The sequence below is a fragment of the Toxotes jaculatrix genome, chromosome 22 (genome assembly GCF_017976425.1).
Source record: "Toxotes jaculatrix isolate fToxJac2 chromosome 22, fToxJac2.pri, whole genome shotgun sequence".
Lineage (NCBI taxonomy): Eukaryota > Metazoa > Chordata > Actinopteri > Toxotidae > Toxotes > Toxotes jaculatrix.
In genome coordinates this window covers 8,028,301-8,045,129 of record NC_054415.1, presented here as the reverse complement: position 1 = coordinate 8,045,129, position 16,829 = coordinate 8,028,301, and the positions used below count along the sequence as shown (strand labels likewise).

Below are 16,829 nucleotides of genomic sequence, written 5' to 3'. Positions count from 1 at the left end.
GTCGATACAGTAATCATACCTGCTGTTTGAGCTGCTGAACCAGACTATCCTTCTCCCTCTTCAGAGCTGCCACCTCCTCCTGGGTTTTCTTCTTCTTGGACGAGGAGAGCTCCAGCAGGGCGATGTTGGCGTCCTTCTCACTTATTGCTGCCAGCAGTGCCTCTTGCCTGCACAAAGAACAAACCACACTTTAAAATGAAAAAGACGAAGAAGATTAATGAAATTAAATTAATGTTAGCGCTGCTTTCAGAAGTTAGCAGCTAATTTGATTTAATTACAGGTGCACTTAGTGAGGCTGCATGTAGATGACATTAATTGCTGTGAGAACAAACTGTTTGAATTTTACAACTTTTAGACAAATTATCATGTGAAAGACACAGAGACACTTTAAAGGGTCTGTTCACCCAAATTACAAAAAACACTTACTAGCAGCAAATCTAGCAGTGTCTGTCCATACACGTAGTTTTGGATTTATTTGCCTCGTTTTGAGATATCTGTCTCTTGAGATTTCCGCCTCTTCCCGGACACCCTTCCAGTCGTCTCCCTTGTATCGGGGTTGGCGACAGAAATCCCAGAGATGGATATTGCAAAGTCTGGACAAAGAAAACCAAAACTATCTGCGCGGCCAGATACTAATTTGGGTTTATTTTAATGTTATGGTGAACTCATGGTGTGTCAACAAGTGTAGGGAAGTCCTTTTAATTGGAGCACCACATTGTGATTTAGAAGGATACAATTCGTACATTTTTGCAAAAATATGGGGCTTGCTGGTGGTCAAGTATGACGCATACCATGTAATCAGGATGTCCCCAGTTCATTTATGGTGGGAACTTTTATGGCATATGTTAAATCTTCGTCTTTTTCCCTCGTTTCTCTCCATGGCATCTATTATCCAATAAAGGAAAAATAGCAAAAAAGAAATTGCAAAAGACTTTTACACTTCTACATATAGTGCAGTTTTTACTTTGTCCTTTCTGCAGGGAAAATTAAGCACATCTCTCTCTAACAATGAGAAGAAGGAGGCTCTTGGTCACACTTACAGGAGTAGGGAGCAGGCAGGGAGTCTGTGTCTTTTGTCACTGACACTTCAGCACAATGTGTTTTGCCAAAGCGGTGGCTTTAAGCCTATCACTTTGTGTTGAGGGAATGATTCACAAGCCACCAACAAGGTACTGATAGCAAGTATTTGGTTCCAAAGATGCTCCAATTGGCAATTAATAACATTGTGTTTAACTACCTTTAACTTTATTTAACTACACGAATATGCACACTTATATAAATGCCTCTGGCTAACTGTTTACACTTAGTCCCTGTCTGTCTGTCTCTCTCTATCTCTTCCCGCTGTCTGGATAGCCGAGCTGACAGATAGATAGCATTCCATGTGGTCGACAAGCAACAAGCCGCATCCCATCCATCCCATCGGCCGCAGATCTGGCTGAGCCGCCTCTGAGGACACCCAAGGCTCAGAATTCTCGGAATTCTGTCCGTTTCCAGAGAGAAACTAAATCACAACGGTTTTTCCACAATCCCACAGGGCTCAGCGAGTGACCACACATGCACACAAACATCGATGCAAACTTTTACATATGAATAAACAACTATTGTCCATCTCTAATTGTCCTCTTACGCATATTGTTTTTGCGATCAGACTTACAAAAAGATAAAGCTTCAGTTTCTAGGCTAGGGTGTTAAAGTTAACAGAAAAGATGTTCAAAAGAAAGGGAGGCCATATTTCCCACCAACTCCTCTCCTGTACTGTTACTGTAACTACAGCTAAGAATGTATGAAGATATACAAACGCACAGACATATAATTATGTCCATACACTCACAAATCCACTCAGAGACAGACAGAGACATACTTCATTTATATTTTTTACATGCCATTTTTGATCACTTTCTTTCTTTACTCAAGACACAATTACACACTCTGAATCTCTCTCTCTCTCTCACACACACACACACACACACACACACACACACACACACACACACACACACACACACACACACACAGATACAGTGGTACAGTGAGGAATGCAGAGATGAGAGCATCTAAATGAAGACAGATTACATGTTTGGACTGTGTGAAGACCCACAGATTCTTTGGTCAGCCTCACTGACCGCACTGTCAGTGTGCAAGTGTCCCATCATACATCTGTACTGCTGCAGTCTTGTCAGGGGGCAATTGAGGGAGTTAAGACTCGGGTGGGTAGATCGATTCCCTGGGGAAGTCTGGTCACTGTCAGACTTCTCAGTGCTTATTTGTGAATGTCAACATTATTAGATTTATTAATAATACTGTACCTTTATTTTATATCATTTCCTGATATTGATAAATAATTATATTTGATACATTTATTTTTTACAACACTAAAGAAGAGGTGCAGACAGAAAATGTTCTGATACCAGTGCTGATATAATACCTGAGCTTCAGTACCAATACCAAACCGTAGCATTTTACAAAACCTCACAATGATAAATTTACAAATGTTTTTTCTATAAAACATTTTTTTCCTCACAAACAAAATAAGCCAATTTTCTCAAATGCATAAGTTTCTTAAAATTTCAAAATCAGTCTTCAAGGTTTCGTACTATTCCATCATACTGCGATAAGGAGGGGTATCTTGATATACACACTTAATTTATATGTCTGTATCCACATGCTCCTGGCCATTTTTCAGGAATCCCAAATGCTTCTTCTGTTCATCGGTGTGTTGAACAGTGAAATACTTTTAAACTTTAAACCAGCATGAGCCCTTGGATTCCTTTAAGCTATCAGAAAGAACATTTCCTTTCTTCCAGATTGTGAGACACTGGAACACTGTCACAGTCTTTTGCTTTTTTTTTTTTTTTTTAATACAAACACTGGTGCTCACACACATACACTAACACACACACAGAAAGGCTAATGGAACATTAGTCTTGTTAAAGCTAACAGTGCGTCGAGTTTTATACCATATCTGAGAGTTACCTGCCAGCACATGGCGCTTATAAACCCTGGTGATAAAATGATATTTATTCCAGATGCACTCGTCTCATTCCGGGCCTCTCCATAACGCTCCCTTCATCTCTAAGACACACATGCATGCACATACTTAAAACACTCTCTACTTGGCCTTCTCAGCTTGCAGAGCTAAACACATGCTTATGACAAGTGCTGGTTGTGGCTACTGCTGTTGCTATGTGATCATAAAAAAAAAAAAAATTTTCAAGTGCAGCGCTCTTTTGCTAAATCTTTAGATAATTCTACTGTCAGAGGGCACTTGAAAACATAGTATGCTCTCAGCTGTGTTGGCAGTGTGTCCTTACAATTGAAAATAACAAAGACGACGAAGCCAGCACTGTGAGGAGGAAAGGTTCCCAGTGGATACGCAGCCTCTGTAACTTTCCTTTCAAGTCTTTCCTTTCTGCAGCAGTACGGAGAGCAAAGTGGGATAAAGGAAGGTCTAGTAACAGAAAGCAAAGAATAAGAGCTTGTTAAAGAGGTTATCTCTCATACTTCCTTATTTTGTGGTATTTTTGTGCTGTACATGTTAAAAATTATTTATCAATGTGCTGTGGCACATTCGTCTCAGGATTTTGTGTCGATAAAGTCTTTTTAGGGTCTTCTGTGATTGCACAGCCAGTTCAGTGGAAAATGCCAGCAAAAAAAAAAGGTGAACCTGGCTCAGCTTTTGTCACGAGCAATGCAACGCTGTCCAGCAACACACTCCACTGATGAGTCACTGTAAACGTTCACAGAAAACTGGCACCGGGCTGAATAACATTTCATTCAGGTGGTAATGGTGGTGAGTAGTAAAACAGCCACACATTTATATGAACATTTCACAGGTTATTCCAAATTTAACAAGTTTCCATTTACACTTATATTCTCTTCCCACTCACTTCCTCCCTCTCCTTCTCACTGAGTCTCCATCAGTATCTCTCGCCCACCCTGCACTTCTCATCTCTTCCTCTCCTCACCTTCCCCCGTCCTTCGTCACTCGTCCTATCTCTCCACCTCTTCTCTCTCTCTTTCTCTCCCTCTCTCTCCGTCTGTAAAGAAGACCGGAGGAATTCTTTCCGTCGTTCGGCGGTCGTGTGCCATGATGTCATCGCCGCGGCGACAGGGCAGACAGTAAGCAGAAACACACAAACGCACCAGGCACCTGACCCCAACCCCAACACACACACATACACAAATGCGTGGAGGCTCTCTCCTTCCTAAAACCACTTAAGGCCCCTCGCTTTATCTGAAACACTAATGCCTGGTCTTAGATCACTCACATATTTCTACACACACACACACAAAAGCAGCTTCCCATGTGTGCTGTGTTATCTCTTTCATGCTGTCACCCTTTACTGCAATCTACAGTGTGTGTGTATGTGTGTATGTGTTCAAGTGATAGCTGTATGTCTGTGTTATGACAGCATGTGTTTCTGTACGTGCGTATGTGCTTATAAGGATGTACTTATGTGTATTTTGTGCGTGTGCATGTTCACAGGTTGTCTGCGTGTATTCAAGGCTTATTTCTGTGCATTCGTGTGTGACTGTGTGTGTGTCCCTGTGTATGTGCGCAAAGTAGATTCAGCCCTGTGTGACACTGGCCAGTCTCTGTCTAAGACAAACACAGAGCTATTTTAGAAATAATCCCCTCTCTCTGCTCTCTGTTTCCGAACGAACAAAGCAGCTCTCCATTGTTTTCTGCGACACTGTCTGCTCTGGTTACACAGGAGGCCGCTTGTAGGACGCCAGAGTTTACTCTTTAACCTCTGTAGGATGTGGTGCGTGTCAAGTTCGACCTCATTTCTGTGAAGGGAGGTTTCACTCTGCGCGTTGGCCTTCAGAGAACCATATTCAAGACTTGTTAAAACTTCTCGATGCTGCGTAGACTTCAAGGAAGTTTTTTTTTTTCCAAAACCAGCTCTCAGAACTCTTTATGACCGATTTTGAGAAAATAAATAATTTCTGAGGCGAACTAAAACAGCAGGTTCACTTGTCTGGCGACAGTGGATTTAGAAAAATGTGATAATTATATTTTCTGTAATCATAAGTGATGTGAACTTTGGTTTGCTTTAAACAAAAGCAGACAGAATGGGTTGCACAAACTGAAATGATTCTTATTTAATGGATTCATGCAGCAGTTAAAAGAGTCTGGATCTATGCTCCCTCAGATCTGTGCAGGGCAGCAATTTGGGGGCTGGGGTGCTGTAGGTGGGCTTTGAGGGACACCTTTAAACATCTGACCACAAATAAGCCATCACCTGAAAACCTTCAGCAGAAAACTTTACAAGTAAAAGACGACTTGTTGACTGGCCACCACTGATGCGTCCAGGAAATTCACATATATATATATATATATATGGACAGTATAGGATAATCAAACACAGCGTCTGAACTTCAAATAACACAGTGTTTTCTGCCATTAAGAACATGTGGAGATTTTAGCTTATGAAGCAAAAAAGAAAAGGAGAAGGACAAAGAGAGATAGAGAGAGAGAGAGAGAGAGAGAGAGAGAGAGATCGCCTGGAATATTCTGTTTAAAGTGAATTGGAAGAAAAAGTGTGATTTTAAAGAGAGCAAAGAGCAGAGGAGAGATGAGAAGAATGAGACGAAGGAGGGCACAGCTGGCTCTCAGTGGTAGCTAATGCAGCCTGGAGGCACACACATACAGATGTAGCATAGAAACATGGACTGAAGAAATGTGTGATAGAGAGAGGATCAGGAGAAACTGATCCATTCTGTTCTTTCTTTTATCTTTCTTTTCACTCTCTCACCTTAAGCCCTCTCTTTTTTCTGTTTCTGTCAGTTTGCTGCCTGATAATCAGGTGGCTTTTGGTTGAAAGACCTCACACCTCTGGTGTTCATGACTCTGCATAATCTACTTGTACGCATGAATGTAAAATTAAACCATTTCTAATTCCTCTTTCTGTTTTTGCCTCTCTTTATGTCTCTCTACCCGTCTCCCTCTCTCTCTCACACACACACACACACACACACGCACGCGCGCACGCACACACACACACACACACACACACACACACACACACACACACACACACACACACACACACACACACACACACACACACACAGCTACTAGTTTAGTTTATGTGTCTCAGGAGTGGGGCCCTGCAGAGTAGTATTTTTCTCCCAGCTGACAGACTCTGTCCTGGGGCACACACCCAGTGAGCACTGGGCCTCCTATTCTCATCTGCTCTGAGCTGACTACCTCTCTTTCTCTGTGTCTCACACACACACACACAAACACACACACACACACACACACACAAGTTTGAGGTGTGAACTGCTGCTATGCCTCACAGCTCCAAATAGTGAGGAGCAAGAAAGAAAAAGGTACAGAAGTAAGAAACAGAGAGAGAAGAATGAAGCTGGAGGCCTCTCCTTAAAACTTTATTCACCTTTTAACACACACACACACACACACACACACACACACACACACACACACACACACACACACACACACACACGCACACACGCACACACACAGACGCACTCAGGTTTATAGCCCTACGAAAGAAAAAAGTGCAATGAATACACAGATCAGAGCAGGTTTTATGAAACATTTGTTGGTGCTGGCCTGCCATGTGCGCAGCATCAAAGCAAAGATAGCCAATAAAGCCGTGGTTTATAGTAAACCATTTACTGCTGCTCTCTCTCTCTCTCTCCTGCAAATGCGCCAACACAAAGTTTCACTTCACTGGATTTTATCAGCAGTTATTGGACAAAAAAAAACGACCGACACCTACCACAGTTGTTATGTGCATTCAAAACGTTAAAATTGTTCTTGAGGGCTACATTAAACACATCAAAGGGATAATGGTACGTTCAAAATACAGAATAATGATAAAATGATTATCGGTAATTACAGTTAAAAATGCCCTCTAGGCTTTTATTCAACGCCAAAAACCAAAATGTGTTTACTGATCTGGAAACTTTACTTGTTTATTATGACTGTGAAAAGGCTGGAAAAAAAAACCTGATTTGCATCCTGTCGGAAAGAAGCCAGGTCCTGATTTGGTAGAAACTTTGTTTTATCTTTGACTGATGCTCCTTAGATCAAAGTAGCCCACTGTATAATGTACAATAACACACTGAGAACAGCGGGGGTTTTGGGTGAGATCTTTTTGAAAGCTGTCTGCATGTGTGTGCGTGTCTGTGTGTGTGTGTCTTAACCTATAGTTGAAGTGGGTCAGAAATGCTGGACATGAATGATTTAGTATGGAGGGAGACGAAGGGGTAAGAGACCATCAGAGAGAATTGGAAAAAGTGAGAGAGATCGGGAAAGAGAGTGTTAGGGAAATAGGTTAAAGCTGGTGCACAGGATAAGTCTGTGTGTGTGTGTGTGTGTGTGTGTGTGTGTGTGTGTGTGTGTGTGTGTGTTTGAGAGGGAGAGAAAAGCTCCCCTCAAGGAGCTGTTGTACATCAGAGAGGCTTAAAGAAAGACAGCGAGAAGGCTTACACGCTCGCACATGCACACACACACACACACACAGAAAGAAACGGCACTGACAGGGAAGGGAATAAAATAACTGGAGGATTTGGAGGGAAAACAAATCAAAGAGACGTGAAGGGGGAGAGGAATGGAGAGCGGGAGGGAAGAAGTAGCAGGAAAGGGAGGTAGAGAGACAAACGTGGTAAGAGGGGGAGAGGAAGAGAGAGAGAGAGGAGGGCAGGTGGGACTACTGCATGACAGAATGAGGATCTGTTCTTGACACATTTCCCCTTTTTCTCGCTCACTTTTTTCTCCTAAAAAACACTCTCTTCTCTCGCTCCCTCACCTCTTTCTCTCTGCCTGTCTCTCAGACACACACTGTGACTAATAAGAAAGGTGTAAAAATGCATTATCCATGGTCCGCTGGAGTTTGCCTTTTTTCATTGGACCACACGCACACACGCACGCAGACACACACACACACACTGAGAAGTGTGACTAAAGATGCAGCTTTGTCTCCACTATGGTTCTTTACAGTAAAATCCATTTCCATGCTGTGCTACAGAGACCAAGACATCTGCTTACAATCTGTCAGCACAGATTCACTAATGTAACACTGACCAGTCACAGTACAGGACTACTGCGACTCCTAAATATTTATTTATATTTAGCATACTGTATATTTTAGAGGATATTTTCTTCATTTGGCAACATGAGAGTGACAGATATGTTTCTGTGGATCTACTGTAAAGATAGATACCCTCTGTTGTGCAGCTCTGTTGGCCAAACTGCAGTGAAATGCGTTCACACTCAAATAAATATGTCTGGGGTTTTTTTTTTTTAGGGTTACATACTGTATGACTGGGAGATAATGTACCCGTCAATCTACCCTTTTTTCTGCATTACCAAAGATAATGTAACAGACAAAAAATAAATACATTATGATTTTCATATTGGTCACAAATAAATGGAAACCAACAGCTGTCTGGAAGGTAGATCCATTCAAAGTCTGAAACTCTACAGCATGATATCTATGTACAGCAGCATAAACACATCATTTGTAAGTAGGGAACTAACACTTCCTAAAACTTTTGTCCTTTAAGCATCTCTATGATTGAACTCAACTACATAAAGTAGTATGTTTTTACATTTGTGTGGCACAGTACAAATGACAGCCACGGTTAGTTGCAACAGACTATAAAAATGACAGTTATTTACTTCTTGAAGAGCTAAATTTGTCATTTTAAGAGCAAAATAAAAGCCCACTGACTGACTTCATTATCAGGATTTTGCTGAAACATAATTCATTGTTTCTGTTTCCATTGTTTCATTTAATTTATCACGTACGATTATGTGCTCAGTGTCTTCATTCACTGTGTGTATCCACAGACTTCAATGCCTCACAGCGAGCCTGCTTTCCTCATTAAGGAGAATAAAGTCTTAAAATGGAAACGGAATATTTACATTGTAGTTGTGCATTAATTTGTAACTGTAATTATGCTGCTAATGTGAGAGCTGTCAGGTTATAATTCTGTCTGTTTCTTGCGAAGTCTAATGTCTTTGTATCACTCTTTCTTTTCAGTACGTTAAACAAACCAATCACAAGTCTGTCACTACTCTTTCCTGTTCTCCTCTGCCTGCCTTTCTACTGCAGTTTTATTATTTCCAGAATAGAAATGTAATCGTTTGGCGCTCACAACGTACAATCAGAGGGTTTGAAAAAAAAAAAGCATGTTTTGTTTTCTACTTTTTGATATGTTTTCCCTCTTCATCGCTCCCTCTCCCTCTTTAATTGCTGTTTAATGATCTGTTTGATGGCCTGGCACACACAACCTGTAATCAGCAGAGGAAAACAGGCGAGTTTAGGTTTTGCCGCATCCTTTTTTCCCCTTTATCTGTTCTTTCTCTCCACTTGTTTCTTTCAGTTCTGATGTGTTTGGTTGCTTTCCATCCTTCTGAACATTTTACTCTTGTTCTCTGCTCATTGTGCCTGTTTTAAGTCTCACTCTTTGTCCCTCTTTTTATTCAGCTCAATTCAGTCTACTTAATTGGAGCGAGAACTCTGAAATACGTGTACAGACAGACACATAAAATAAGGACAATAACAACATACATTATAATACAAAAAGTCAGCCCCAAAAATGGGACTTTCTCTCTTTCTCTGCTGAATATTCAGCTGAAGATCACTGGTTTGCTAGGCTTCAGAGACTTTCAGAAAACCCTGTTATTTAAATACAACTTCTAACTGCAGCACATCTTTTATTGCTTCTATTTTCCTGATTCCAATCTCTCCCTCAGTCTCTCACAAGGGAGAAAGGAAAAAAAAAATCAAAGAGGACAAAAGAAGGCAGCCAGAGTCAGAGAGAGGAGGGCAAGAGAGGCAAGTGCTGAGAGCGCAAGAAAAATGGAGAGGAGGGAGGGAGGGAGCGAGGCGCCCTGATTTGAGCTTATAAGACTAAGTGTCAAAACCGCGTGCCCCTTTTTGTCACACTAAGCTCTCAAGATGTCTGTCATACACACAACACACAACAAATACAGGCACGCTCACAGACTTGCCTTGGCACAGTGTGGATTAATCTCATTGCTGTCTGAGGGGATCAAAGCACTTGTCTCTGTGTTTAGCGCACTGCCATAAGCATGCGTACATGCATTTGTGTAGGAGGATGTATTTTTATGCATGCGTGTATATATAAATATATACATACGTGTGTGTGTGTGTGTGTGTGTGTATGTGTGTCTGTGCGTGTGTGTGTGTGTGTGTGTGTGTGTGTATAAAACATTCCTCTGGGAATGAAAGCTTCTCAGAAGTAATGCTGTCTCGTCTGGTTTTGTAAGTCACTGTGTGTATGTGTGTGTGACGGTCTTATGTCTGAAGGCAACATGTACTTCTATTGTTAGTGATGGGATAGCTGTCGTGTGCGTTCGCGTGTGCGTATGTGTTTGTGTGAGTCTTTTACACATGCAGTCATATTGTTAGTGATGGCTTTCCGGCTGTAAAGAGCAGAGCTGTCGTCAAATTGACAGAGCCGTTGAAAATAGGATCTTTTTACTACATGCGCACAAATGCACACATAGACGCACACACATCATTGATTAGTTTCAGTATGTGGTGACAACAGTGAAGACAGGGACAGACAGAGAGAAATACAGCCTGCCAGACAGAAATCATTCGATAATGACGTTTCCAGACAAATGTAGGCTCGGAGAAATGGAAGGAAGGTAGGATGCAAAGAATGAGAGATGAAAAAAGGAGGATGGGAGAGATGGAGGAAAGGAATTCCAGAGCAAGGGATGGAGTGAGGGAGGGACGGCAGGAATGAAGGGAGGGATGGAGGCAGGGGTGCAGGGAGAGGTTTGAGGGTTAGCGAGAGGCTGGGAGGGAGATAAAACGAAGAACAGAGAAGCAAAGGAAAAATAAACCGAATTTATAGTGTTCACCTTGAGGCATCAGCAAAGGCTCTAACTGCGGGAGGCTGAAGACAGTGCAGCAACTCGGTGTTTCTACACACTTTCTTTATAGTCTAATAGTACATGTGGCGCAAAATACAGTGTTTGTGTGTAAAAAGACTTCCTGTAGTCAAGACTGTTCGAATTCTTCAAGACACAGCGTGTGTGAGAGTGAGACAACAGGAAAAACAGCATGAGTTACCTACACACACACAGCTGAAAACGACAAATTTGATTTTTTCTTTTTTAAATCTCAAAAGGACCTTTAATCTACTCAAAGCTTCATTTTTATATGCTGAAAATGATTCTCTTAGGCATACACAGGACCCTGTTCCAGTACTTCCAAATAGATTTTCCCATTGCTGGGAGTTTTACCAAAAAAAATAAAACAGTGCATCACCACCCAATACCTGATTATCACTTGTTTCTTACAGCCTGAGGCAGCCTCCCACATGCAGAGAAAACAACTAGAATTTCATGGGGTTTTTTTCCCTGCCAATGCAAACAAAAGTAATGTGGCTCACTTTGTTGCCTGTTGCTGGAAACCTTGACCATTTTCACTGTCAAAAGAATTGTCAAGTGCATCATCACCCCTGTTTCTGTGCAGCAGGGTCTTTTCATTGTGGTGCCCTCAGTGTTTTCTTTTGTAATGAAGCATCGTTAATGTGACGATCTCCATAACGACCTCGCAAATAAACAGGAATCAGCGTCTGGCTGTTTTACATCTTGGAATATTTGCTGCAACAGATTAAAAATTAAGATTTAAAAAATGTTAAATTCATATTTTTTTTTGTCTTGTAAGAATGATGACCATTAAATTAGTCAACACTTTTTTTGGTGAAGAAGGACGTTGTGTGAATTTAACGGAGGAGGATATCACGTAAGTGGTTATATATTCAATATATGCTGTAGTCTGAAAGATTGATGGATGAAAGGAAGGAGCGAGGGAGACAGAGATGGAGGCAATATAATTTCTTTGGGATATCACGCAGTTTTGTTGGCTTGAGTAAGTTGTTGTTGGACAGCTGTCTTTCTCCTCTTTGCTTTCCCTGCTTTTCTCTCTGCCAAAAAAACATTTCTGCTTCTTTTCTTTCATTTTATTATCCTCCTACTGTCTCCCTCCCCCCAAAAAGGAGATTTATAACTCTTGCCCTGACCTCTTTACTCTCTTTTCTTCTCCTCGTTTGGTCCGCTCTTCCCTCTTTTCCTCTATTTGTTTTGAGTCTTGTCCTCTCCTGCCCATCTTCTCTCCTCTTACCACCTCTCTCCTCCTGCAATCTGTTCTGATATCCAATCCAAACTGTTATATTTAAACTAATATAACAGTTGTGATATTTAAACTAATTCAATGGACCATTCTGAAATATAGAAACATTTGCCATACCTCATTTTAAATGAATTTACACAAATGGTTTTGAATGTGGGTGTTCTGATGAGTAAAACACACAAACGTCTTATAGCAGTCCTTCCATAAAAATGCAATCCTGTGCTTTTAGTTATTAAGTTTAACTGCGTCTTTGCAACACGGGAAAAGGCCTTCAGTAAATTTTCATAAAACTGTCACGTTTTCACATTTATTACAACAAATCAGGACATTTGATATTTAAATGATCAAAACCACGACTATTGTTGTAAACGCAGTTTATACCTCCACAAACCAAGTTATGCTCAAAATACATTTGATGCCTTATGGACCATGTTGCCCTGAACAAGGTGTCTGGAGCAAAGCTGCACATTTCAGTAAAGTCTCTATAAATCCAATCACTGGTTTATGTAATATTTACAATTAACCATGTGAGATGGATGTGACTGTGATGGATTTTTTTACTCATTCAAATGAATGAATAAATGATCTAAGGAAAGAGGCCGTCATGACTTGTGACTTTAAGCTATATAAATAAAACTGACACGACTTGTCTTGACTACAACCTAAAAGTTAAGGTTTAGAAGATTATTGTCTCCTCTCATTTAATCAGACAGAGCAGTGCAGTGCAGCGCGGTAGATATGTGTATTAAATGTCAGCACAGCAGAACAGCAGAGAATAAAATAGGCCTTAATTCATCCAGATTGGGATTTCAGACGTGACACCCTGCTGTTATACACACACTGTCAGCACATTCCTCCACCTGCATACCCCAAACTGTACAAACACATGACAACACACATGCACACAAAGCTGGGAAGAAAACGAGCATGTGCATATTTAATGTATATCACAAAGAAAATATGTCTGTGTGTGTTTTACGATCGTGCATGCATGTGCGAAGGTCACTGCAGATGATTTATCAGTGGGAAAGTCGCATGTTGGAGCCCCGCAGGGCCGATGTGTGTATCTGTGTCTAGTTTGGTTTGTGTATTTTCTGTGTCTAGATTGGTGTGTATTGGTGTGTCTACGTTTACATGTTATTTGTGTGTATTTACCGGCTTGTGGATGTGTCCATATTAATACATATGAATGCTGTGTGTTAGCCACACACACAGAAACTCACACAAACTAACAATATACATAAGAGACCAAAGGTTAGCATAGTGTTGGAGTTAAGAAGACATACACAACTAGCTGGTGAAAACTAGAATACAAAGATAAATAGACACTCTAACAACTACATTACAGAGTGTGTATGTATGTGTCTGTGAGTGTGAGACAATAAAAGAAGGAAAGGGAGGAAACAAGAGAAGGCAAAAAAGACTGTCAGTGTGTGAGTTCTTCCAGCTGTATTTGGAATATATATTTCTGCATGGGAATGAGTGTGTGCTCATGTGCGTTAATATATTCTGTGTCTGTCCCAGAAACCTCTGAAACATGCTGTATCATTTATCATGTCTCGCAGTAACATTAAACCTTACACCAATGTAAAACTGGGCAGCAAATCAGACATCAAACCCCAAAGAGTTACGGCAGCCTGTGTGCGCAGAGACAGTTTCATGTGCATTACACTGAGATATATGGACACACAGGACACAGCCACCTTAAACATCTCATGTTTTACATGTGGGAGAAAGCCAGAAACAAATGACGTACTTGCTGACCAAACCCTAATGTCTTGTGAAAAATATGAGCAATGGCGTCATGTACATTATTCATAGCAAAGCAACTAGCAGCTACCTGAAACCAAACTTTTCACTGAGGGGTAACAGAGAAGAGAACACACAATATCCCAAATATGTGAGAAGAATATCTTTCTGCAGCCTGAAACAGATCATGTATTATGCAAAGGTAGAGCTTGAAAGCGCTGATTTTTTTTTTTTTCAGTAAGTTGTCAAATAATCACATACGAATGTAACAATTCTTCACGAGCCTCTGCAGGCAATTCAAAGAAGCATTTAAAAGAAGAATTTCCAGCGTTTTTTGAGTTCATTTTAATCACAACACAACCACAACACGAGTGGAAACAGTAGAAAATAGGAGATTTGGTAACACTCAGCAAAAACACAACTGTTTACTGCTGGCCAACGCAGACCACAGCGCCAACAATAAATAAGTAATCACCCTAAAAAAAACAATCAATATTTGTGGCGTAGAAGCAGCTGCCAGAGATTTTATGATTCAAAGTGAAGGAGAAGTTATAGAGTTTTTTTTTACCTGTTAATCCACAAATATGTGATACGAATGTTTTATTTTGTAAGAAAACTTGAAAGAAAAACTGTCACTACCCTATTTCATGTATCGCACATCAGTGAGTATGTGATGTAAAATTAATTTTTGTCTCAGTGTTACTGTATAAAAACACAAGAGAAGTAAAAAAAGTTTTTTGCAGTCACATGCTGAATACATAAGTCATGGATATTTGTCACTTAATGGAACAGTGCAGCCTGTGTATCTGCTACAGAAACACCAGAGACGATCAGCAGAGTAAACATTTGGTCTCTGTACTGTAGGTATGATCTGTCAGTGGAAACACACAGTCATACCACAGTTCAGAGTTTGGACAAAGTGGTCACTGGGGTTTAATCCTGAATTTAACCACAGTGGATTCATACACACACACACCCCCACACACAGACACACAGACACAGACACAGACACACACACACACACCCACACACAGACATACTGTACATAAGCAGAGCCGGTGGGACAGCGAAATTAAATGACAGCACAGGTTGAACGGTCTGTGTGTATGAGTGCGTTTGCATGTTGTTTTTGTGCGTTTGTGTGGTTTGTGTTTGTATGTGTATGTACATGAAGCATGTGTGCGTCTATTCACGTGTGTGCCTGTTACATAAATATTCATCATGGAGCCAGTATTGTCATAAGAGGAACTGTGGAGATGTCTTGACACCAATAAATCAATCATGGTGTTTTTACACATGTGCACGCACACACACACAAATTCAGATACGAAAACAAGGGTGCGCATTCTAAAGCACTGATGCCTGTAATAATCGCATGGGTCATTACTATGGTGATAAAATGGCCAATGACTTGCTCACCTGGGCTGTGAATGGACATGCTGCTGGATACAGACACACACACACACACACACACACAGAGTCTCTCTTTCCCAAAAATAAAGAAATGCAACCCTGGTAGAAAACATTGAGGACAGAGTGCAGGAAACCTAAATCACAGTGCATGCTCTAATTTTCCCATGATGCCACAATACAAGATAGTCCCACAGCGTGTTTAAACAGACAGGACACGCTAACACGGACATTCTCCCTGGCTTCTATTTCAACCCAAAACGCTGTTCCACTAAATTAAACCTTGTTGTAAGGTCTCAGTGAGGATGTAAAACAGAAAATACGTGGAATCATTGGACTGCTGGACTCCTCTTAGCTGCACTTAAAATGCAAACCCTTCTATTAAAATTACATTAAAATTTACACTGAGTTACAGTGTGTGCACGAATGTGTGTGGGTGTCTGTGTGTGTAATCAATCACATGAAGAGCTGGACAGCCGTACACGGTTATTGCATTAATGCGCCACTTACGTCTACGACTTTAAAGTGCAGAGAGAAAGAGAGAGGAGATAAGAGAGGAGAGGAGAGAGAGGAGGAGGAAGAAGAAAGAGAGAGCCGGCGAGGTGTCGGGTGAAGATGTGACCAGAGGCCACCTTCCTGGAACACTGAAGCAACATGGGAAACTACTGGAGATATCATAAGAGTTGCTAATTTCAGGGACAGTGTTGATGGTCAAGTCTGAGTTTTAAAAATTACTGACTGTACTTGATAACTGGAAATGTTACTGTATATATACCAAGAGGAAAGTACAGTCAGTTAAGGTGGATTGACAGAGGAAAGTAAATACACAGGTGTCAAATATTTGCATCTGCAGATTATGGCATGGTGAATCTCCTAAAAAGTTTCATTATTTCAGTTTTAGTGTGTACTTGTGCACGAAACGGTTGAAACACAAGCATAAATAAAAGTATTAAAATGTGTGTGTGTTTTTTTGTGTTCTTACTTCATCTCCAGGACCTCCTCCAGGTGCTTCCGCCTCTCGGCCCGCAGGGCGGTCAGGTGACCTTCCTTCTCAGCCAGTGAGAGTTGAGTTGATGACAGCTTGGCTTTCATCACCTCCAGTTCCTGTTTCACCTTCTCCATGGCAACCAGCAGGTCCTCCACCTGTCACACACACACAGACACATTGTAAAACACACTTTTCCCATATGCATTATGATCAGCCTTTACATCTGTATGTGTGTGTAACAGCTACTGTGCTTTGAAATGTTTTAATGATTTCTCTGTTTTTACATGGGATGCTCCACTGAAGAACATAAAACATTTCACTTTTCCTCTTCGTGTGCTCTCTCACTCTTATTTTGTCTATGTCCCTCTCCCTCTCTCTCTCTGTTTGTACATCAGTATGTCAGTTTAACGTCTGTGAGTTCTGACAGTGTCAAGGTCACTATGTTTCTCATGGCTTACTGATGATATGGCCTGCCACGACACACACAAACACAGTTTCTCTATGGATACCATACATACTACCTGCTT

General features: G+C 41.0%; 1 protein-coding gene across 4 annotated transcripts in view; it reads right to left on the bottom strand.

The window, feature by feature from the left end:
• Positions 1–16,829, bottom strand: part of LOC121176140 (ELKS/Rab6-interacting/CAST family member 1-like) — a 101,856-nt gene that overhangs the window by 27,162 nt on the left and 57,865 nt on the right. For all 4 annotated transcript variants that reach the window (XR_005892901.1, XR_005892902.1, XM_041030131.1 and 1 more), the window contains 2 exons: positions 16,297–16,457; positions 20–167 (listed from right to left, as the gene is read on the bottom strand). Coding sequence is in view for 2 of the 4 variants with exons in the window: in XM_041030131.1 (XP_040886065.1) it covers positions 20–167; positions 16,297–16,457 (309 nt within the window). In the remaining 2 variants the exon portion in view is untranslated. The remainder of the gene's footprint in view (positions 1–19; positions 168–16,296; positions 16,458–16,829) is intronic.